Here is a 23,523-nt window from a genome sequence, read left to right as displayed (position 1 = left end):
GGAAAGGGAGAGGGCCCTGGAACTGACTTGTGAAGCAACCTTGTTTCTTATCTAAATTTAAACTGAAAAATAAATTTAAAAAATTCGATTTACAATGATAGCTATGGTAGCTAACCTATAGGCTAATAGTGTTCATTTTTAAACTTTGTGTACTGAAATTGCAGATAAAATTACAAACAAAATCAAAGAACAGAGCTGAACATGAATTCTGGATTTTACAAAAATATTAGGTTTAAACGTTTATGATGCAATAATGAATAAATATAAAATTGCAGGTGTAACAAACTTGGGAAATGTAATAATGAGCATATTTAGCCAATCACATAAACAAAGTCAGGCTTTAACAGAAATACTTGAAAATTTCTATTAATAGTGCAAAATACATATACTCCAAAATACATATATTGTTTCTTTTTCCTCTGTTTAAAAAAATGTACTTGTGGATGTGTGTGTAGTAGATGTGTGTACATACACGCATTCAAAAGTTTTACCAAATTGTGAGCCTTGGGAACTTGAACAATGACCTGCATGCCAAGATATGATTGTGAGTGCAATAGTGGCATGAATGATACAAAGTCAACCAACCACTTTCTGAATGGGGTTAAGACCCAATCCACAGAGGAAATACAAGCATATTATTGTAAACATGACTGTCAACTCCTGCTTCTGGAGCTCACTGGTACAAGGGTAAACCTATTATCATCATCAATTATTATTATTATTACTACTACTATTATGTTAAATGAGCAGAGTATCACACTGTCTTCTAAATTCATTTCTCTATACTTTTAGATTATTGTGGCTCTTAGACATAATCAAAGAAGCTTCTTTGGTCATTGGGCAGTGGTTAGTGTAGAAATTCACAACTGGTCAAAGTGCAGAGAATAGTAAGAATGGAGTGCTCAGTCACACAAAAGACATCTGTAGCACCTCATTTCAAAGCTCAGAGACCATTGTAGAAGTGGAAGGGAGATTTTAAGAATTGAAGACTGGGAAGGACTGGATCAAAACGGGACCAATGTGATGCTGAATTCAACAGCAACTGTGATTGCCTGCAGTAAACCTGCGCAGGATCAAGGTATTCAGCATTCTGGCATGGAGAGTGCAGGAGATCATGAGCCCCCACTGTTGACAGAGGAGCTATTAACAGCTGAAGATTTCACCTAGAAGAATTACTTTTCTTTAAAGATGTAGTTGCAGTAGGTTGGCTACACTCCAGTAGATAGTCCCAAACCTCACAATATAATCACAACACAAATTTTACTTGAAAGGCTATTTGTTTAGAAGACTCAAAGTTGGAGTATGTAGGAAGTTGGGGTATATATAAGAGGAGTTATTTGGAGAAGAGGGAAAAGTAAGATCAAAATGTAGTTTGTGAAATTCACAGAGAATTAGTAAAATTTATATTAAAAAGAAACTAATCATTTCATATATTTAAAAGAAAACACACACACAAAACAAAAGAAAGCCAAACATAAATGCCTTTCTATGGTTTCTAAGATCTTGATCTTTTCTCAAAGGCATGTTTGACTAAACTAAAATAAAGTTACTCCTCCATCAAAGAGTCTAAATCTCCTGAAATGCATTCTGTGTTTTCTCCAGTAATATATTTTGTGCTATGTTCTAGAAATCATTAGCTAAATAGACCAACATGGCCATCAAAACAGAGCAATAAATCAAACTGGCAAGCCATGGTAATAAAGATGGCCAATAGACTACTGTGATAGGAGAGTTTTATAGTCCTCATTTTAAGGCACCAGCTCTCAGTACACAAGCCAGTTCCGATTTAATGTTGAATCTTCAAGCCATTACTATGGAGGAACTAGACAAGAAATTATTTTTATGGAGTGTCAGATGCACTCTTTCATTTTTCTGATTGGAACTACTTTAGCATACGATATCTCCTCCTTATAATTTGTAAATAAACCAATGGTACTCCAAATCATTGCTAATATCTGTAGAGATAGCATATAATGAGAATCATGGTAACTATATCCATAGTTCTTATTTTCATCAAGTTTGCAACATGAGGGATAGAAATGGAGCAACTCCTGAAAAGACAATTAATTCAAAGCGGTATTTTAATACATAAAGTTAAAGGTAATGCAAGGGGCATTATGACAATGTTTTCAGTGGCAAGGTATGCTGGTTGTTTGGAACATATTTGAAAACTAAGCAGTCATACTTGTATATTTTTAGGTTGATTAATAATATACTTCCTGGAAAGCAGTTCACAATTTTATATGTATGTGTGGTTCGAAGGGACCAATTATATTTGTGGCACCAAGAGCATCTCACCATAGACTGAACTAGAAGTGGTAGCTTGAATGGTAAGGCTAAATAGTGATTTCCTGAGATGTTTGTTTGACATTTGTTCATTTGGCTGAGAATGAAAAATTGAATGTAAAATTTCCCATTCAGACTATTCATAAACTAAAGTACTAACTGGAGTATAAATTTAAGAACTACATAGTGCTTGTGGAAATAAATTTGTCAAGAAATAAGCTATATTTACATAAAGAAAACTACAGAATTTTATTGAATCACATAGAAGAATATGGGTAAGATGGAAGAAGTAGGCAGGAAAGTCATGTTTTTCAATGGTGGGGGAAACCATGAGAAACAAATTTTCTAATCTGCTCCATAGAAATTATCAAGACAATTTAGCATTTCAAAAAAGTGATATTTAGTGCCATATGTGTATATATATGTATATATCTAAAATGAGTGAGTATAAGAAAGCTTTAAAATAAACATACACATAGTGAGAGTAATTCATTATCTTAAACAAAATTACTGCAAGCACAAAGTACACATAAATGAATCAATTACAGAGTAAAAATTACAGATCTAAAAGCAGGAAAAATAATTTTACAAGTATATCTAATATAAAGATATATAAGTACTTTATATTGTTAATTTCATAGTAGCAAAGCAAAAATTCCACAAAATTATAAGGTTCATACTTGGAGACCTGATTTTATAAATATAGTACATGTATATATTAAAATTCTAGGCGATCATTAGAATGACTATAGACAGCATCAAAAGATATTAGCAAAATCCTGACTGTCATAAATATATCTGAAAGCATAAGAATATTATCCTATTTTGTTTCACATAAATGTATTTACTATTAATACTATAAATATAGCTCTATGAAGTCTGAATTTTTTATATTAATTTTGCTAATTGTAATCATATTCACTTGTCATTTTTTCTGGCCAGAAATTACTTTAATGGTGAGAAGAAAATAATCCAGATTTTTAAAAGGCCTAAAATATGGACAAAATTATGGACAAAATTTTGTAGCAGAAAAATGAACTTGATTTACAAATAAATTTAACAAGCAACTGAAAGCTATCTTAAAGATTTCAATTCCTCCATTAGCAAATAAAAAAATACTATTGTCTAGAATCCAAGAAAACCTTTCCATAATTTAAATTTCATCAGTTACAAATATAGAATAAATTTGGGGCGTCTGTTGTTTTCCTTTTGGTATAAATACTATTTCATAAGTGTAGAATTAGTCTGTTAAAATTTGATAGCATAGCCGGGTAGTAATGGTGCATACCTTTACTCCCAGCACTCAAGAGGCAGAGGCAGGCAGATATCTGTGAATTCGAGACCATCCTGGTCTACAAGAGCTAGTTTCAGGATGGCCTCTAAAGCCACAGTGAAACCCTGTCTCAACCCCCGCTCCCCAAAAAATTTTTGATAGTATAGTTTGAGTCAAGGACTTCTGCTTTCTAAATACAATATAACAGCAATTATGTAAAATATATGTGTATGCAAAGAGTATCATATAGGTGACCTATCTCTTCTAATTTTGTTCCTATCAATCCATGTGGAATTTAGATAAAGTTTATTAAAGATAAAGATATCATATGTGTTTTTTTAAGCAACATATTTTCTATAACTTAGAAATGAGTTTACTCAAACTGAAGTCTTTTGAATTGGGCTGAAACGCATGTAGGTATTATTTTATAGAAATGGAAATGCTGATCAGCAGAGTATTCTGAGACAGGTGTCATCCCATAAAAATGGCTAGTGTGATGTAAAGGGCTAATTATTCTTTGCTCCAATAGTCTCTCCTAAAATTTAATCAAAATCTAATTTTCCTCTTAATTCCCAGGATTAGCATATACTTTCTTCTGAGCACATTTTTGATTTGAGCAAGAACTGAATTCATTTCTCAGGTAAGAAAGCTAATGCATAACAGCTAAGAAAACTGTAAATTATAATCTCCGATTTACTCACAAATCCTATTGGGACTGAAAGTGATAATTACTAGCAGAATTCATATATAAATGACTGAAACTATATGGTTTCACAGTATAACAAGCTTTTCTTTTTAAAAAATATTCTCTTCATTTCATTTTCATGGATTACCCAAAAGGTCACCTATTAAGCTGGGGTGTAGACTCATACCCATCAACTTTGCAGATTCTGGCAAGGGTACATCTACTCAGTTCTTAGCAAATTATTTTTCTATTTACTTTAGCTTCAACTCTGCTCCCAGCATGTTCTGGAGCTGAAGTCATAAAAAAGAGCTGTATTGTCCTGGTTGTAATTAGGCCCCAGGTTCATCTTCTAATTCCTCAGTTCATAGCCATAAAATGTAATTGTATAATTTATTTCATAGTTTTTGAAAATAAATTATTTTAAAATTGCACCATATCATAGATGTTTCTCAAAATAGCAAGTTGTAAAATTAGTCATAATAATTTCTCAGTCACAGGTCAAAATTACAAATCTTTCTCGTGTGAACCTTTCATTTTCTTTCAAATGAAAATGCTTTTTGTATAAAGATTCACAGCGTCAAAGAACAGAGAAAATCTCCATATGTTATAATACATTTGCTTACCTAAATTCAAAGGGGCAAAATCTGGCAATGGATTCATTGGTAGAGGGTGTGGCTCACACATGCAAGTAATGTAAGGCAGAGGGGAAAAACAGAAATAGACAAACCAAAAGCCAGTTCTGGGTTATACACAGATCCTTTTTTTTTTTTTTTTTTTTTTTTTTTTTTGGTTTTTCGAGACAGGGTTTCTCTGTGGCTTTGGAGGCTGTGCTGGAACTCGCTTGGTAGTCCAGGCTGGTCTCGAACTCACAGAGATCCGCCTGCTTCTGCCTCCCGAGTGCTGGGATTAAAGGCGTGCGCCACCAACGCCCGGCTACACAGATCCTTACATGTCTTTATTGCATATGTCATACATTTCACATTAAGTGAGACTCAGCTACAGTGTAAAACACCAGCTTTCTTTTTCCTAGGTAGGCAAAGACGTGCTACAGACTCCTGGGTAAAAGTCTGCTGTGTTCATTATTCCCTCAAGCTATCCCATTCTCTTCTCTCTGTCTCATCTTTAAAAGGCAACCACATAAAAACAGCAAGCAAATGATAACTGAAGAACGAATACAGAAATAGTGATCAGAATGTAAGCCCTACTTATCCACAGCTGTTCACTCATACTTGAAACTCTTTGTCATGCTGGAAGTTTTGCTTATGGTGCTTCTTTAAAATGACCCATAGCTCATTTCATTCATGATTAATGCAGAAAAGAGTTCTTTCTGGAGACACATTTCAGTGATAGGTCATGTCTAGCTAGCAAGCATGAGACTGGAGCTTCTAACATCTACTCTCTGAGCAAATGAACAAAAGAGGAGAAGATAATTTTAAAAGCCCAACTCTTGAAAACTCAGCATGCTCACAAAATAAGTATCAATGTCTAAAGATTATCTTTGTAATTAACTGAATGGCTAGGTGCTCAATTGTACAGTTCATTGTCAATCTAATTTACTAGTCTCAAGAAACAGGAATAGGCAGCTCTGTTTCAAATAAACAAACCCTGTGTTGTAAGAAGAGAGAAAAACACTCAAAAATATTTTTTTCAGTTTCAGACATTAGAAGCTACAAGGTAAGAAATATTCATAGAAAACAACAAATACTTAATTTTCTCTGTTGAAGTCCCTACTATCTAATGTTCCTGTTAACAAAAGAACATACAAGAAAAAGTGGATTGATTTTTGCATGATTACTAACATGATTCCTATTTTCATGGAATGTGACTCCCAAGTACTGGGATTAAAGTTGTGAGCCACCACTCCCTGGCTTTGTTTCTCTTATAGACCTAATCAATCTTCTGTAGCCCAGGGTAACCTTAAAAATCACAGAGACTCTCCTGTCTCTGCCTTCTGAGTGATGAGAATAAAGGTGTGTGCCACTACTGCCTGGCCTCTATGGCTAACTAGTGGCTAGCTCTGCACTCTGATCTTCAGGAAAGCTTTATCTGTTAAAGCAGAAACAAAATTTATCTAAAATAAAATAAATGGTTTTTCTATATATGATTAGGCACTGAGTGAAATCCCAGAAACAATTAGCCATGATCAGGGACATGTAAAATGATGGGTGTAAAGATATTCAAAATTATAAGGTATAATTTTGATTACTATATTATGAACTTACATTTAATATATTTTAGGCACATTAACATTCATATATCTGTATCTTCATGCACATGTATGTATATATATAACACATGTTTTTATATAAATTTCATTGTTCATCTACATATGGAATTCCATGAGCACCTTATGAAATTGTAACACTTTCATAAAATATATATTAGCGATGATTTTCACAGAAAATGCAAGAACATGTGACTGGCATTGTGGAATGGAGTTTTTCATTTTATTTATTATAAAATATTAAAAGTTCTAATAATTATCAATAGTGAATTCTCCCTATCAAAATGAAGTGATAGGTCAAAATAAAATCTATTAATTAACAGATTTAAAGTGATATAATTTTTTGTATATCAGTATGTAAATTGTACATGTTAATATATAATAAGACAATGATTTTATAATCATGTCAGATAAATTATGTAAAATTTGTTTACAAATATATTTACAATAGATATGAATCATCATGAGTATTTATATATTCATAATTATGAGAAACATTTACAAGCCACATTTATGCATCTGAAATACTTACAGAGGAGACTGAAATAACAGAATTTATATAAAAATAGAAATAGTTCAATCGAAATTTTAAAAGAAAATAATGGAAAACTGAATTTCATTTATCTGCTTATTTAATATTTGTTTAATTAAAGTGGCATTGCTGTGGTTTGGATTTGAAATGTCTACAAAGGCTTACATGTATTTCTCCAGTGTATGGTGGTAATGGAAATGTAGCCTTGAAGAGGTGGGGTCTAGATGGAGGAAGGTTGGTCATTAACTGTGTGACCTGCTCAGCTGCCATGATGTGGATTGTTCTCTTTTTTTCTTGTTGTTTATCCATGGTCTGCTGGGTCACTACAGGCTCCAGGCATCAAGGCCCCATGACTATGGACTGTGTCTTCTAACACCGTGGGCCAAGATGAAATTCTGATAGTTCATTCAGGGAGGGATCTATCATAGCAGTGCAATGATAAGTAACATAACTGCCATGTAAAAACCTGCAGAAAATATTTTAAAATGGTTTTTATAAATAGTTTTAAACAAATTTGGTGCTGAATATTACTGATTTTTAAGGTGCCCAACCATCCAGGCCTTACATTTCAAAAATATTTGTTTTTAATTACATGCACATATGTGATGTGTGTGTCTATGAGTAGGTATGTACATATGAGTGAAAGTTCCTAAGGAGACCATTGGCATTAGAACCTTGGGCTTGGAGTTACAGGCTACTGAGAGCTACCTGATATGTGTACTGGGGATTGAAATCAAGTCCTCTGGCAAGAGCAGTACGCTTTATTGTTGAAAAAGCTTTCATCATAGTTAGGGACTAGTCAATTTTTCCCATTTCTTTTGATGGTAAAAATATCAAATTCACTCTAATTTCATTCTAAACTAGTGTTACTAAAAGAATGATATGCCAACAAGAAGGTGGTGGTATACACCTTCAATCCTAGCATTCTGGTGGCAGAGGCAGGCAGATCTTCATGAGTTTGAGGTCAGCTTGGTCTACAGAGCAAGTTCCAGGACAGCTTAGGGAACAGTTTCTCTTGTTACACAGAAAAACACCATCTTGAAAAACAAAAAGCAAATACAAGCAAACAAAAAAAGAATAACATCCTCCAACAATAACTATATCTGTGATGCCTGAGAACTCTCAGACATGTGGAGTTCTGCCTCACACTGATTTCCTAACTCAGGTTCTGGCACAGACTCAGAAGACATGAATGCTAACAGAAAAGCTGGGGGGTCACATGAATTAATCCTCAGCATTTTGTTGTGCATTACATATTCACAACCCTGTCTTAGCATCTGAAATGGTCTTGTCTCTATCTTCCTCTCACTTTCAATTTCAGGAATAAAAATAAATTCTATATTTCAAAGAAAGACTTAACTCTATTGTAAAATCTACCTCAATAAACTACCATAAAACCTTACGAATAAGCCAGTCCTGTAGTCAGCTCTTGATAAATATTTTCCAAAAGACTGTCAATAACAATCAAAAACAAGTTGAGGCCTCAGTGGTTGCACATCTTTAGATAGTCAGGCTTGTTCTGAGCATCAGAGGTACTTACAAAGGCTGGCCTCCCAATCTCTGGTCTTCCCCTCTGACTTACTCGCGTATCCCTTTTCTAAGATATACATTAATCTCCCTTTAAAACTTCATTAATTTAATTGTTGCTGTTGTGTTAGGAAGAAATTTATATCATCTTCAATTGCCTGAGAATTACTTTTTTAGCGAAGACCTCTTGGCAGGAAAATGGACACTAGGGTGCCAACTTACAGAACAAGAAAATAAGAATTGGCAATAAAAAATGCCTATAGCAAGTTAACAAAATTGCCAGCAAAAGCCAGCAAGGCAAAACACCTCTCCAGACTTCTCCACATAGACTGTGACAATCCATTTATCTCCTTGAGTAATATACAATATGATAGGGTAATATGATTTAATATGTATTTGACAAATAAGATGCATGCCTGGAAACATATAAATTTTGGTTTTATATCTTTTAAATCTCATTAACAATGTTTTCTTCTTTAATGACCAGCTTCAATGCATTTATATATTGTTCAAAAACATAGTAATTTTAGGAAAACTCAGAACGCCATAGCTACGAGGATATGAGTCAAGCTCATACAGATATTTTAGAACAATTCTCTGTTCTGCATATTCTGTATAACATTATTAACTAAGCATAAAATTACATTATGCTCTCCTTTATTTTTTAATCAATTGTTATAACTATATGCATCTCTTAAATAGATGCAACAGATTCCTCTTCTAATAGCAGTCAATGAATAACTGGTACATGGTCATATGTTCATATATTTGCACATCTACAAAATTATAGAAAGCATACATCCAAAAATTAGTTTGCCTTGGTGATAATGATGATATATATTCTAATTACTATAATTGTAAAAAAAAGTTTGTTTTATTAAAGTGCACTGTATAGTACTATAAGATAATCAAAAGCACTGTGCAAAATATGAGTAAGAACAAGTATTAAAATGTAATAAATCCTTCCATGGGGGATCATCAAAGTCTGTAAAATCATTTGGGGAGGGCCTAGGTCCTTCTTCATGTATCTGGGATGAAATCGTATCCCTTCATAGTGAATAGGCTCCCAAAGTTCATTTGTGCACTAGGGATAAATACGAGTGGGTGAGGAGTGGTTTGGATGGTTGGTAGCGGGCATGGGAGGATGGGAGGGAGAAGGGAATGGGGAAATTGATATGCAAAATGATTGTTTCTAAATAAAAAGAAGAAAAAATTAATAAGCCCACATGAAAACAATTTGGAAGAACTAATGAGGATGAAGGTTTTGTTTTGTTTTTGTTTTGTTTTTTGTTTTTGGTATTTCTAAATCGTTTACCCACAATAGACTAACAGGCTTCTGAACATAAATAAGAATGGCATTAAACAAAGAAAAACATGATTCAGTAAGAGTGTTTTTCCTTACTTGCTCGAAGACAAAAGTTAAAACCACTGATTCTACAAGACATTTTTTTTGGTTTTCATAATTTAATGGGTTCCACATGCATCTAATAAATAGAAACAAGAGGTGCTGTTGACCACCTTAGGGTACACATGATGGTTCTCTACAAGAGTGCTACCTGACCCCAAATACCAAGAGTGCCAAGGTTCAGATACTTTGAATGAATAAAAAACAAGAATGTAACCTTCCAAAAACTAAACCTCCTTCCTCCAAAGTATTTTTGTGTAGGAATACTGTAACTGTGTAATGTTTTAGGAGGAAAATAAAACATATATGATGCCTTTCTAAATCATGACATTGAAGAAATGTCCCTCCATCTGCTTTTGTTACAATGTAAGCCCATAGTCAGATCCTTACTTCACCTCTCAATCAAGCAAAGCCTTGCTAAATACCCAGCAAAAGAAGCAGTACAGAATGCCCTCTGATAGAGAGCTGAAAGGATAGATTTTTAAAATTGGAATTATTGAATGTAATGGATGTTTAAAAACACATGAAAAGGTCTAAAAAGATTCCATGCTCATGATAGAACCACATATAGGTCATGTGGGAAAGGGAAAAGCCCAAAAGGGTAGGAAATGGGGGTCTTGATAAGGAGCAAAGAAAATGGGAGAGGATGGTCTTTTCACACAGTGCCTATCCACACATTAAATCATTAAAACAGAGCAAATCTTTTGAAAATTAAGTCAGCAATATTGATGACAATTATTTATCATAAATTTGTAATGCTGATGGTCACCTGACTGACATTGCTGAAGTGCTAAAATAAGGTTAGACCTGTCAATGATTGACAATCATTTACAATGAAGGAAGTTAACCCCATGCAATCAGCTTCCTACACTGCTTAAGATCTTATAATAAAACTTTCTTTAGTCACTTGGCCATATTCAGTATACATTGAATAAGGTACCTGACTAAAAGAATCACTTGTGCTAGAGTGAGGTGTTTTAAAGATAGGATAAAGAATGACAGTTATATCTCATAAATGACTCATTATTTAATCCATCCAATGTTTACACACACACACACACACACACACACACACACACACAAATAAAAAACAGTAAAGTGTCCTGGTAGAATGAAAATGACAAAGAATTAGACTTTTGCATGTTAAAAGGACAGTCTAAATGAGATGCTAATATTGAAAGATGTGAAGGTGATTATTTGCCACCTTGTGACCTTGAAAATATCATTCTTCATCTCTGCACTTTGGGTTTCTGTTTTCATAAATAATTTGATTGTAATAATCTGTTTTTCTAAGAGGTTTAGTAATGAGATAATGAGAAATATCACAATGACTGAATAAGAACTCAATAAACAGTGGATATAATTATTTTATCATATTACGGAGATGGTGATGACTTTAGTGATTACTAAACACTGCACAGATAGTGGAGGAGGAAGACAGTGGGAAGAAGAGGAAGAAATGGAGAGAAAAAGGATGCAAACAAGTGAATAGCAGGAAGAGAAACAGGAAAGGAACGAGAAAAGGTTGAGGAGAAAGTTGGGACAGAATTGATAAGGAAAAAGAGAATAGATACAAATGGGCAAAGTGAGTAGGAAGAGAGAAAATTGGAAAGGAGCTAGAGAGGAAATGTGAGAAGAGGAGGAAGAGGAGGATGAGGAAGGGGATAATTAGCCAGTGTTGAGTAGAAGAGCATCTTTCACATAGTTTGTTCAGAGACAATCCAAACTGTAACCACTGAGTGTCCATTCATGCTTCATCCCTCTTCCTGTTAGCCTAATGACCCTATTACCTTCCCACAACAGCCATCCTTCCTCCACTCTCACTAGAAAATGTCTCCTGTGGTACAAAGAACATGCAAGTCTTCAGTCAAGAAACTTTCAGATTCCCACTCTATCTACTCTATCATTTTTTGAATCTCTCACCACTGCTTCGTGAAGGGTATTTCTTCTCTAAAGAAATACTTTTTTTTTCACTTTTCCTCTCCTCAAAAGTGCAATTTGCCTCCAGTCACTAAAAAGTTCCCGTTGTGCTTTTTTCATATGTTCCTGTCACCATGACTGAGCAACAAGTCTCACAACTTCTCCAAAATGATCCTGCTAACACTTGACCCAATTGACTACTTGTTTCTCATTCAAACTCTCATATGCATCAACTTCTAGGGTATTCACTGAAAGTTTTTTTTGATAAAAATATTTTTTATTTAAATTAGAAACAAGCTTGCTTCATATGTGGATCCCAGCTCCCTCTCCCTCCCCTCCTTCCCCCAGCCCCTAACCCAATCCCCACTCCATTCATGGGAGATCTCCAGTCTGTCATTTCATTCAGGGAAGGGCCTAGACCCTCCCCCAAGAGTCCAGGTTGAGAGAGCATCCCTCCATGTGGAATGGGCACCCAAAATCCATTTGTGTGTCAGGGATAAATATTGATCTACTATCTAAGGCCTCATTGATTTCCTAGGCCTCCTCACTGACGTGCATATTCAGGGAATCTGGACCATTCCCATGCTGGCCTCCCAGTCAAGGTTCTGCCCCTTGTTTAGGTCAGCTGTTTCTGTGGGTTAAACCAGCCCAGTCTTGACCCTTTCTTACATCAGTACCTTCTTAGCTGCATCTTACCTGATGATCAAACTCTTTTCTGAGTTTCTTTGCTTCAGTCTGCCACTGAAACTGCAGTGCTCACAGATGCCTTCTTTTCCCCCTTTTCTTCTTCATTCAGTTGTAAGTCTTATTTCCTGCCACAGCATTCCAATTCATCCTCATTATTCTAGGCTTCCAGTTTTCAATCACCTACCAGTTACTCCTACTTGAACACTGTATGCATTTAGGAAACTCAGCATTACTCAAACTGAACACACCATCAGCTAAGAGCTTATCCTTCTAGACTCCACTGCCTTTCTTATGTTCTCTGTAGTAATAAATGACACAGACTTCATGTAATCCCTACGGAACCATAAATGAATGGTTTTTTTACTTCCTCCATTATGATCTTATCTTAATTCACCAATGATTCCTTTGTAGTTAACTTTCATATTTTCTTTAGACCTTAGATTTCCTCCACTTCTATTCACCTCCTATACTTCTCAATCATCTTCTAGATGTTTGAATCAGACTATGTTACTCTGTTAAGATTTTTCCATCAGTCCTTACTCCTTTTGAAAACAATAACAAGCTCTTGAGTAAGACAGGCAGATAGACACACAGACAGACACACACACACATACACACACATGCGCATTGTGTACTCTGCATAATCTGACTACATCACCAAGTCTTCACCATAGTCCCCAGGATAACACCAGTTTTTAAAAGTTACCAGCTAAATCCCTGATACCATTTCTTTTCTCTTGCCATATTCTCTTCTATTAGTTACTTTCTAGTTTTACTTTCTTCTTGGAACACCTATCCATAGATCTCTCACTCCATTTTGACCTCTCTGTAGCTCATCATTATTGTATATTTCTACATAATGTCCTGTCCTCCTTCAAAGTACTCACAAGTTGACATTGGGATTCACTCTACACTGTCATTTTAAATGGTGCATGTCTTCAAAGCAAGCATTATGCACTATGCTCTTTTTCTCCACATATGCATTATACGTTGTAGGCAGTAATAACAAAATTCTTCATTCAATGTTGGAAACTTAAAATACTGGCAGAAACAACATTATTTGTTTTGATATTATTCATCAACATGATAGAAGTGAACAGGTGAACTATGTAGCAAATAAGCGAACTTGACATACCAAATACTAAATGAGCATTGAAATTAAGAAGTGACAAAAGACTGATAGAAGAGAGGGAACACTAGGCACCCACTTGGCTGTTCAACAAAGGTCTGAAAGACTTAGACTGAGCACATGTAAGAACCTGAGGCAAATTTGAAGAGTAATCCACACTCAAATATAAAGTTACATGAGGTCAGGGGCAGGGTAATCTTCTTTGTCCATCAGGCTTTACACATATCTTGCTTATAGTAACTGCTAAGTAACTAGTTCTTGAATGGAATTTTAAGCTGTGCAGCTGGCCATACAAGAAACATCTGTATATTTTTATAGCATTACTTCTCTTCATTTGCCATTCCATAAAAAGGTAATTTTGTGAATGTGTTTACTAGAACTCTTTCCTGAAAAGTGAAATATTGCTTCAGTTGGTTGGCAAATGTGCCATTTCAAAATGAAGAATCTGCCTCAAATGAAGAAAAAGCTATTTTGGTCTATAATTCTCAGAGCCAAATTTGAATCGTAAAATGCACTTTTCATCAAAGAATCTTAACAAAAAGATTCCTGCCAATTTAACCAAGACATCTAAAAATGTTTCATTCCAAAGCCAAGCATCCTGCTTAGCAGCATTCTGACTGAGATAATATTTTCCAAAGATCTTCTACTGGATGATGGTCACCTAAGTCAAGAGCCTGCCACACTGTCACCACCCTTTTAGAACTAAAAATTACACACGGTTTAGAAATTTGGGTATTCCTTAATGTTTTCTATGTTTTAAAGTTTTCCTGAAACTTTTCTGAATGTAACAGTTTCCCTAACAAACAAGTGTAACTAGAGACATGTGTAACTTAGAGATGGAAGTCAATTAAACATGTCCTTTTTATTTCAACCATGGAGAAACTGCAATCTAATGAGGTTAATGACCATTGCACAGAAACATAGGGCAGTAGCAGGAGTGAATAATGGGAACCTTGATTGCTTGCCTGGTTTTCACTCATCATTAAGTTAAGTGCATCCAATGCCATTTTCCTACTTCTGGTACTTATCTGGGATGGTAGAAAAGAACTATTGTTCTCCTTTGACACATAAGGATAAACTAAGTGGGACTAAGAAATGGAGCTGGCATCTAACACTTTTGAGCCACATCAGGATCTTTCTACCATTGTCATCTGTAAAGCAAAACAAAACAAACAAACAAACAAAAAACAGAACAAAAAACACATCAAGACAGACCTTTATTCCTTCTGTTTTCCTTCTGTTCAAATGAGTGAATGGTCTAGGGAATCTCATTCTTCAAATGCAGATGTACCATAATAAAAGTTACAGCTACTAGATACTAGTTCACAAGCCAAACTGAAGAAGAAATCTGTGTATTAATCAAATTTGTGGTTTCACTTAAATAAATAATCACCCATTCTTTAGATACTAAATATAACTAAAACAGCCCAACACTTGGAGGACTTTATACAATACACAATGAACGTCTTATATTGAGCTACCAACAGGAGTCTAACTCATCTGTTGCTTCCAAGGGAATAGTCATATTTAGAAACAAGGTAATAGCAACATATGCTATAAAAATATCCTTTTGAGGATTAGTTTTAGGTCAATAAGACTGGAAGCTAGAGTAAATATAAGTTTTTCAACAGTTCCAAGTGTGGCTGGACAAATCCATGAGTGTCAGCATTAAGCTAAGAAAGGAATCTGGCTTGGAAATTTTCACACTTGCTTCAAATCATTAATGCTACAATGTTGTCCCATTTACAAGCTGACATTTATTTTTGCACTTTCGACATCCCATGACTTCTCTTGCAACAGTAAATAGCTCAAAGTGATGACACCCTGCCTCAGCTGGATCTATATTTTGACTAGCAGGTCTTGGCATTGTGTCCACCTCTGATACCACTCCAAAATGGTACATGCAGGGGGAAAATGTCAATGAAATGCATGAAGAAAATGCAAGTTACCATTCTACCCCATGTAAGGATGTAATACACCCAAGTCCTTACCTAACCTATTGTAGTAACTTGGAGTCGGTCATTTAGTGAACATTGCTTTATCTTTTAGATGTTTTTTCTTATTTTTGTGTAAATTGTAATTTTTTGATGTTTTAAAGTAGAAGTTGGTAAAATAATATTTTATTACAGAAGAGGAGCATAAATCAAATAGAAAATAGATGAAATAGGAGTCTAATGCAACCACAATTAGAAAGCACAAAACTTTACTTGATTTTTATATAACTTTCAAGTTAATAGCTTAACAATTCAATTTAGAGTCAAGTACCTGGGAAGCACCCAGATTAGGACATTTTCTATTTTTATGTTCATATTCAAAACATGTAAACTGATGGAAGACTTCTCAAATCCAGCAAAAATAAATATTTACATATCTGAGAAATGTCTTTCTTCTGTGTGTATGTGCCATACAATGAAAACAATGATTACAATGTGATTTCTGTTATTAAACCACTGCGGAATAATTGATTATCACCCTTGAGTTTCTATAAATTGATCAGAATCTTACGATGCCTTGAGATCATTACTACCCAGCTTCTGTGATTGCTATATGGGTTGCCTCTTTGATTTCTGGGAATATGGGAACTTCTGTCAAGTTGAGATGAGAGCCAGACGTAATTCTAATACTTTAAACTTCTTGAGTTAATTAGTATGTCCTAAATTTCATGTCCCAATGCCTGGCTTAGAAGTGTTTGTATAAAATATTACACATTTCAACTCCTTCTTTAATTATTCGTCCACTTTTAAGACAGGAGGATGTCATATAACGATATGAAAAGCGCCCTGTACTATCAGATCTGGAAGGAATACTGGAATATTACATTGAGGTCTCGTCTGTCTAGACAGACTTTCCTAAAGGGAAAAAATGAAACAGAGAGAGAGAGAGAGAGAGAGAGAGAGAGAGAGAGAGAGAGAGAGAGAGAGAGAGAGAGAGAGAGAGAGAGAGAGAGAGAGAGAGAGAGAGAGAGAGAGAGAGAGAGAGAGAATCTCACTGGAGAAATGCCCCTGAGTTAAGTGGGGGAATCTGGGACACTTGTCCTTGTCATGCATGTCCGCAGTGCTCCAACATGGGCAGCAGGGGGCGCTCCTGCATGAAGCAAGCCCCCCCCAAAAAAGTGATTCCCTGTTGAAGAACACAGGTTCTTCCTACATCCCTCTTTCTTAGTGCTTGTACAAAGAGGTACTGAGTGTGGCTGTCAATAAACTGTATGAGCTTGGTACATATGATGAATGACACTGCAGGTTCTATAAGAGAGTACACTTGCTATTAAGCTTGCCTTTTGGAAACATAGTGACCAGCTTTTCTTTTATCTCACTGGGATAGTAGAAGGGGTTAAAGGAGATGGAGAGCAGTGGAGGTGGGAATGCTGAATGGAGTTAAGTGTAAAGAGGCTTTTCTCCAAAGCAACAAGTGGGCATTAATATTCCAGGATCAATTATTTAGTCTCTTTGTAATAGTTTAGTTTGTAAGATAGACTCCGTGTCACATTCAAATCCTCCTTTTCCCATGACTGATCCCCAAATCCAGAACTGTCACTTAACAAACTGATGTGTCCAAGAATTTGCAAGAACCGTAGATTCTGCAGGGGGGCCTCTAGCATATTGCTGCCTTTTACAAATGAAAGTGAGATGTCTTTTATTCAGTCTGTATTGAGACACAGTGTTGAATCCAAATTGGGAAAAAGTGCAATAAACCAGAAGGAGTTGTTCTGTAACTAAATTTACCATGAATTCCAGGGCAAAATATCATGTCCCTGTCCCAATACTATACCACACCCCCAATGCTTGCAATATCCCATTCCCAAATTAAGGATTGCAGAGGCATAGCTATGAACATTAATACTCACCATATTGACTTCAGAAACCATATCAATGCTGGCAATATCAATGTTCATTCCTACAGCCACAGGAGGACCTGCAAATCAAGATGATCAGCCACGTGACTTCTCAGAACTTAGTCATTCACAACAAGAGTTGTCACTGGGAACCCTACTGAAAACTTCTCTAAAGTTAATCCTCATGTTCATCACTTCCCTACTTCTTGGCAAGAAGAGTGGGGAACTACTCCTCTAGGAATATGTACACATGTACTGATGGGACAGTGATTCCAGCTGTGTCTACAAATGTCAATGTCTTAGCCTGTGAATTCATACAACTGACAGCAGCAGAGAGAGCAATGTTTTAGCCCTGGGAATTTGTGTGTATTGCATTGAAACCTCCTCCTTCTCATTTTTACCCACACACTTCTGTGTGTAGGTTTTAACTCTTTAGTTCCATTAAGAGTTTAATGTGAAATTCAGTTTTCACACTAGCTTATTTAGGGCTACAGAAAGAGATGTCTGTTCCCTCTGCTATCTTTATTCTCCATCCCCCAGACCCCATTCACTCCTAAGCCATTCCCCTTAATAGGACTGGATGGTATCCAGACATGAGCCACTTTAAACCATGGCCAGAACTCTTCCAAAGTAGGTGGGCACAGGGAGTTGAGGCCACCTCTCAGCCAGCTGCCTGCACACCCTGTCCTCAAAAATACATTACAAGACAGCCCTGGGCACACCGTTAAGTAAACTTAAGAGGCTTGTATCTCAGGAAAGCTCAGACTGGAAACAAAGATTTATCATGGTGAAGGAGATGGAAAGCAGTTCCCAAGTCTGATTACACGCCAAGGGGGTCATTTTGAAAGACCTCTCCAGTGCTGGACAGTAACAAACTGACTTAAGTTTGGATCATTTCTCAGCATGGTAAAATAGGGAAATATTCCATACACCACATGCACCCACAACTAAGGAGAAGGAAGAGAGCGCACACAAAGCCCAAAAGACAGCTTTCGGCTAGAGCCGGGCTGTTTCTTATTTGCAAGGCAATCCCATTACCTCCAAAATCTGGTCTCAGGCGAATGTCATAGCCTTTCAACAGTCTGTCCACCGTCTCTTTAACCAGCGACATATTACTAGGGTCATTGACACTAAAGAAAAAAGTGACAAATAGACAGGAATGAATAAAGAAGCCAGAACGGCATCTTCAAGATGCCACAGAGAGGTATGCAGACAGAGCCCTGACAAGTGAGGAAAGAAAACACACTTACCTCTGAGCACAGACAGCGGCGATTATTAAGGGAAACGACCAAATCCCAAAGTAGCCCCTTTTCCGGACTCTCCACATCCCTTTAGTTTTTGATGGGATTGAGGGATTCACTGAAGAGAGGAGATCCAACTTAGTCTGCCCAGTGCAGTAATTCTAATGTGGAGCGCATGCGCACGGCGTACCAAAACATCAAAGGGGCAGCGGCGGCTGCCGGGGACAGAGATTTCCTTGTTTAAGAAAAATTAAAGGGGAAAAGGGAAGAAAAACGTATGTATGTGCAATATGTACATGTTTAAATAATATTAAACTGTCATCCCAGAAGTGCATGCACAGTTGAATCTTTGTTGTCTTATTTTCTTTAAGACAAAAGCAACGAGAGCGTCTGGTAAGTTTCTTTTGTTGCAAGAGGTAGTTTTGCACCTCACGGGTTTGTGTGTGTGTGTGTGTGTGTGTGTGTGTGTGTGTGTGTGTGTGTGTGTCCTTTATGAAAAATAAAGATTAGGAGATACGGCGTGTGAGGGTCAGGTTACAGGGGGAGATGGGTGCCTGAAATCCTACTCTTGGTCTAAGCAGGTTGAAGGGGACGAGGAGTTGAACTTTATTTCTGTAAGAATAGCAGTCCCTGCCTGGGACAAGTGGAGGCGGTGGGGGTGGGGTGGGAGCACTAAGAGTGGGGAGGGGAGCAGTGGGAACAGGAGTCCGAGGAGGAGAAAAGAAACCAATGGGAGGAGTGCTGAGCAAACGTTGGATTTTCAGCGAGGGGGGTGGGGAGTGGATTGAGAATATGAAAGATTCAGAAAGGGGGTGAGAAGAAACGAGAAGGATACAGGAATTCAAAGATGCTACTCTTTCCTGGGAACCAAGGGGCACGCTTTTGCTTCACTACTCACGAGCGATTTCTTTCTTTTCCTTCTGCTCACCCTTTGCCCCCTATTCCCCAAGAAGAAAACTCGGGGTCCTGGTTTCTGGCGTTGTGACGTCCCTGACCCGCTAGCCTGGTTATTTATAGCAGGAGGGGGAGGGGGCGAGGGGAGCAGTCAGGCAAAGGCTTCTCTGGGTTTGGGTCTGACTCTGCACCGGGAAATTCTAAGTGGGCAGGGTGAGGTTTGACTAAGAAACAAGGGAGGTGGGTGCGTGAGGGACAGAGGGTGACTGATGCTCCAGCGCAGGTGCGGGGCCAAGAGGCACCAAGCACCGAGGGCGGGTGGCAGGGTGGGATGCACTCCTCCAGTCCCCCACGCCTCGCGGATGCACACACACACACACACACACACACACACACACACACACACACACACACACACACACACACACACACACACACGCACATACACGCACGCACGATGATCAAGGTCCCAGCCACCCGCCACTCCTTACCTCACCCTCCCGAGCTCGCCGCCCACTACTGTGGCCCAATGGAGCTACACCCCTGCCGCTCCGCTCTGGCCAGCTGAAACTGCTCCAAACCCAGTGTTTCACAGAAGGCAGGCACAATGAAGGGGCCCTCTAGATCGCCTGAGACACCAAGTCACCTATCTCCACGCCACCACTTCCCCATCGCCTTCTTAGCCCCCTTTCCCTACTGCCCCAGGCACATCACTACCGACACCAGACTGAGACTCAGTTCATAGAAAAAATCATTTCCTTTGCCCAGGGCGCGCGGGGGGGTGGTGGCGGAACATCGGGACTGGGGTGTCCCGGAGTCGTGTTCTTTGGCTTATTTTGGAGAGGTGCTGGGGGTGGGGGTGGGGGAAGAAACAGGGAAGGTGCTCCAACTACCCAAAGCACTCCTTGGTGAATAAGTGGAAAGGCGGAGCTCAACCCTGGGTCCTGGACCCCAATACTAAGCTGTATCTACTATTGAGCTTTATTATCATTTACCGAGAGCACCTACTATGCGCAGAAAGCCATGCTTAATGCAATATTAGTTCGAAGTTGACACTTAAATGTTCCCGTTTTAAGGGTTTAGAAATTGGCACATAGAATCTGAGGAACATGTCCAAGGTCATTCAGGTGAAAAGTGAAAAGCAAATTGCGCTTTTAAAACAGTGTTTCTAACCCTTAGACTAGACTGTCTTAACTCTAAGCCCACTGCTAGCTCCTTCCTGCCACGCGGGGGACCTCCAAGCACCCGTGGCGCTTGGGAGACAGAAAGCACACAGATCACATAGGGCTGGTGGTCCAGCAGGTCTCTGCTGAGAGCAGGAACCCAGTGCCCACAGGGTCCAAAGCTGATATGGTGTTGCAGGTTCCGAGGTGAAGCCAAGTCCAGCTTCCCCCCTGACCCATATAACTTCCTTCCCTTCCCCCGCCCCACCGCCCCGGGACAATGAGAGTCATCCTGGGGCAGCTTAGAGAGGTGACTCCAAGGGAACCATGGACGAGGGATGTTGCCAGCAGGAGTCTGATAGCTTCCCTAGGATGGAGCACAAACCAGAGGGAAAGAGCTGTTTGCTCTCATGATCCGAGGAAGTTTCTAGGTTACAGACAGGTAAAGAATAGCGCCATAATCACAGTGCAGATGTACTGCGTGGCGACCTGCTAGTCTGGAGACTTACAGGAACTTATACAAAGAACACACACACACACACACACACACACACACACACACACACACACACACACACACACACCACCACCACCACCACCACCACCACCACCACCACCACCAGCAGCGGTGGGGCAGGAGAAAGATTGCAGAGTTTTCTTCCTTATATTTGCTCTTACAGAAAACTATTATTCAAGCTAAATATAATGAAGATAGAAAAATATGTTTCTGTAACTAAAAAACTAAAATAATCTCAAAGTAGTTAGCAGACAATGTAACCTAATGATGAAATCCTAGAAAGCTCCCTTCCTTCTTAAAAAAAAAAAAACTCAAAACCCAGCCTTCCTTCTATTAGTTATCCCTTTTGCCTGTCCATCACCTTCAGGAAGATTATCTTTGATTTGGGTTGAAAGAAATCAGTTCAAAAAACAGAATAAGTCCCAAGCTACCCTCACATCTACCTGAAATAATAGCAGTGGCCCACTGAGTGATTAGACAAGGACATATTGAAGATCTATTATTGATGGACCTTTTCAGACACCTAGAAACAACTTTGCAAGACACCAATGTCTCTAAACTATGGTCTCCTTCATTAACCTAATCTAGATAAATATTAACACTGATTTTTTCTAGATTAACACTAGATTAATGTTGAATGATGAAAACATTTGAGTAGCTGTTTGTCATGTGACTAGTACATATTAGCAATCTTTAATGTGTGGGAAATAAAGCAAACAATATTGAATGTCATTCATCTTTAAAGATGTAAAGAACACAAATTGGATGCAATTATTGTAAATTTTCCTGAAGAGAATAAAGGAGCAGCCATTTGAAGAAACTCAAAAGAGGGTTGTAAAAATTATAAAAGATAAGAAAATAAAATGTCAAAAGATTACAGGAAACTATTGTTGTCCTCTATGTGGTAGCTGTGATTTATATCTCTTATCTCTGATTACAAGGAATAATAATAAAAATACATTATTCTCCTCATAAGGTATGAGACAGGCATGCCTAAAATAAATCTCACTGTAGTCCCAACACTCTGGAAGATTTGCTGGTATAGCCACCTAGGAAAATACAAAACTGGAAAAAAAATCACATACAATCTGAAATTTGATGGAGATATGGAAAATATGATCCAAGATCTAAAATGTAAAGTCATTGGGCAAAATGTCAGCACTCATAAGAGAACAATGTTTCATAGTCATCTTTGAGTATCTACCATATAAACAAAAAGCGACAACAGGCATCAATTTTCTATCACTGTTCTTTTATATAATACTCACTCATTATCATAGACAAATGCTGTTTGACAAATGTTGACAATGATGATTTGAAAACAGATGTGGTTCTCATCCTCCTGGCATTTATATTGTAATAGGGCAAATGGCTATCATAGAGCTAATTGAAGATTGAGCATGTGACAAGGGAAATAGTTTACATTATTTTGGGAGATTACTCAATCTGAGGGTGTAGGTAAAGCTTGTAACTGGGTAAGTGATTCATTGCATGAAATTTGAAATGTAAGCTATCTTTGGGCTGCAATGAGACTGAAAGTCTTGGTTAACTCCCATAGCACCTGGACATGCTATGTAGTCTGTGCTATGGGAAATAAGGCACTGGTAGTATCCACCAGCTGTGAACCCCTGTGTGCTATAGTGCCAATTTATCACGCAAGAGGTGCTCACTTGTACAATAGTTGTACAACTGTTACAGAGTAACCAAAAGCCTTTAAATTGGATTTGAGGCCCACTCCACAGCAAGGAATGCATGCCTGGTGTTCTAAACTTAGTTAAAAACCCTATTTGTTGGGGTACAATTGACTTTGAGGTACCTCATTACTTTTGTTTGCCAGGATTGATATAGCAGTGTAAATGTTTATGTTTGGACCCATAGACAAATGCACCACTCTCGCTCTAAATTAAAGGAACTGTTTTTTTGCAGTGAATGTTGGTGAACTCAGAGCCAGGGGTGCACAAGGTTGTTAGACTAAGTGATGGATGAGTGCTCAGATTTATTTCTTTAATTTTTATGTAACTTACATTTTTCATTTATTTTACCTGGCAAGCAGTTTCTCCTCCCTGCTCTCCTCCTGTTCGCTCCCCTTTCCCATCTACACTCTCCCTACCCACCCCTCTCATTATCCATTCAGAAAGGGGCAGGCCTCCATGGGTTTGCACAAAGCCTGGCACATCAAGTTGAGGCAGGTCCGAACTCCTCCCCTTA

At 37.7% G+C, this 23,523-nt stretch overlaps 1 protein-coding gene across 1 annotated transcript in view; it reads right to left on the bottom strand.

Moving 5' to 3' along the window:
• Gabrb2 (gamma-aminobutyric acid type A receptor subunit beta2) overlaps nt 1-20,376 on the bottom strand; it is a 221,053-nt gene extending 200,677 nt beyond the window's left edge. Inside the window, exons 1-4 of the mRNA XM_005071932.4 lie at nt 20,127-20,376; nt 18,751-18,976; nt 18,539-18,630; nt 17,513-17,580 (exon numbers count right to left, since the gene is read on the bottom strand). Coding sequence (XP_005071989.1) covers nt 17,513-17,580; nt 18,539-18,630; nt 18,751-18,827 — 237 coding nt within the window. The 5' untranslated portion in view covers nt 18,828-18,976; nt 20,127-20,376. The remainder of the gene's footprint in view (nt 1-17,512; nt 17,581-18,538; nt 18,631-18,750; nt 18,977-20,126) is intronic.
• Nucleotides 20,377-23,523: the final 3,147 nt, after the last annotated feature.

This window comes from Mesocricetus auratus, unplaced genomic scaffold (assembly GCF_017639785.1).
Source record: "Mesocricetus auratus isolate SY011 unplaced genomic scaffold, BCM_Maur_2.0 Super-Scaffold_100007, whole genome shotgun sequence".
NCBI classification, from domain to species: Eukaryota; Metazoa; Chordata; class Mammalia; order Rodentia; family Cricetidae; genus Mesocricetus; species Mesocricetus auratus.
The sequence above is the reverse complement of the archived record's forward strand: the minus strand, read 5'-3'. Positions and strand labels throughout refer to the sequence as shown.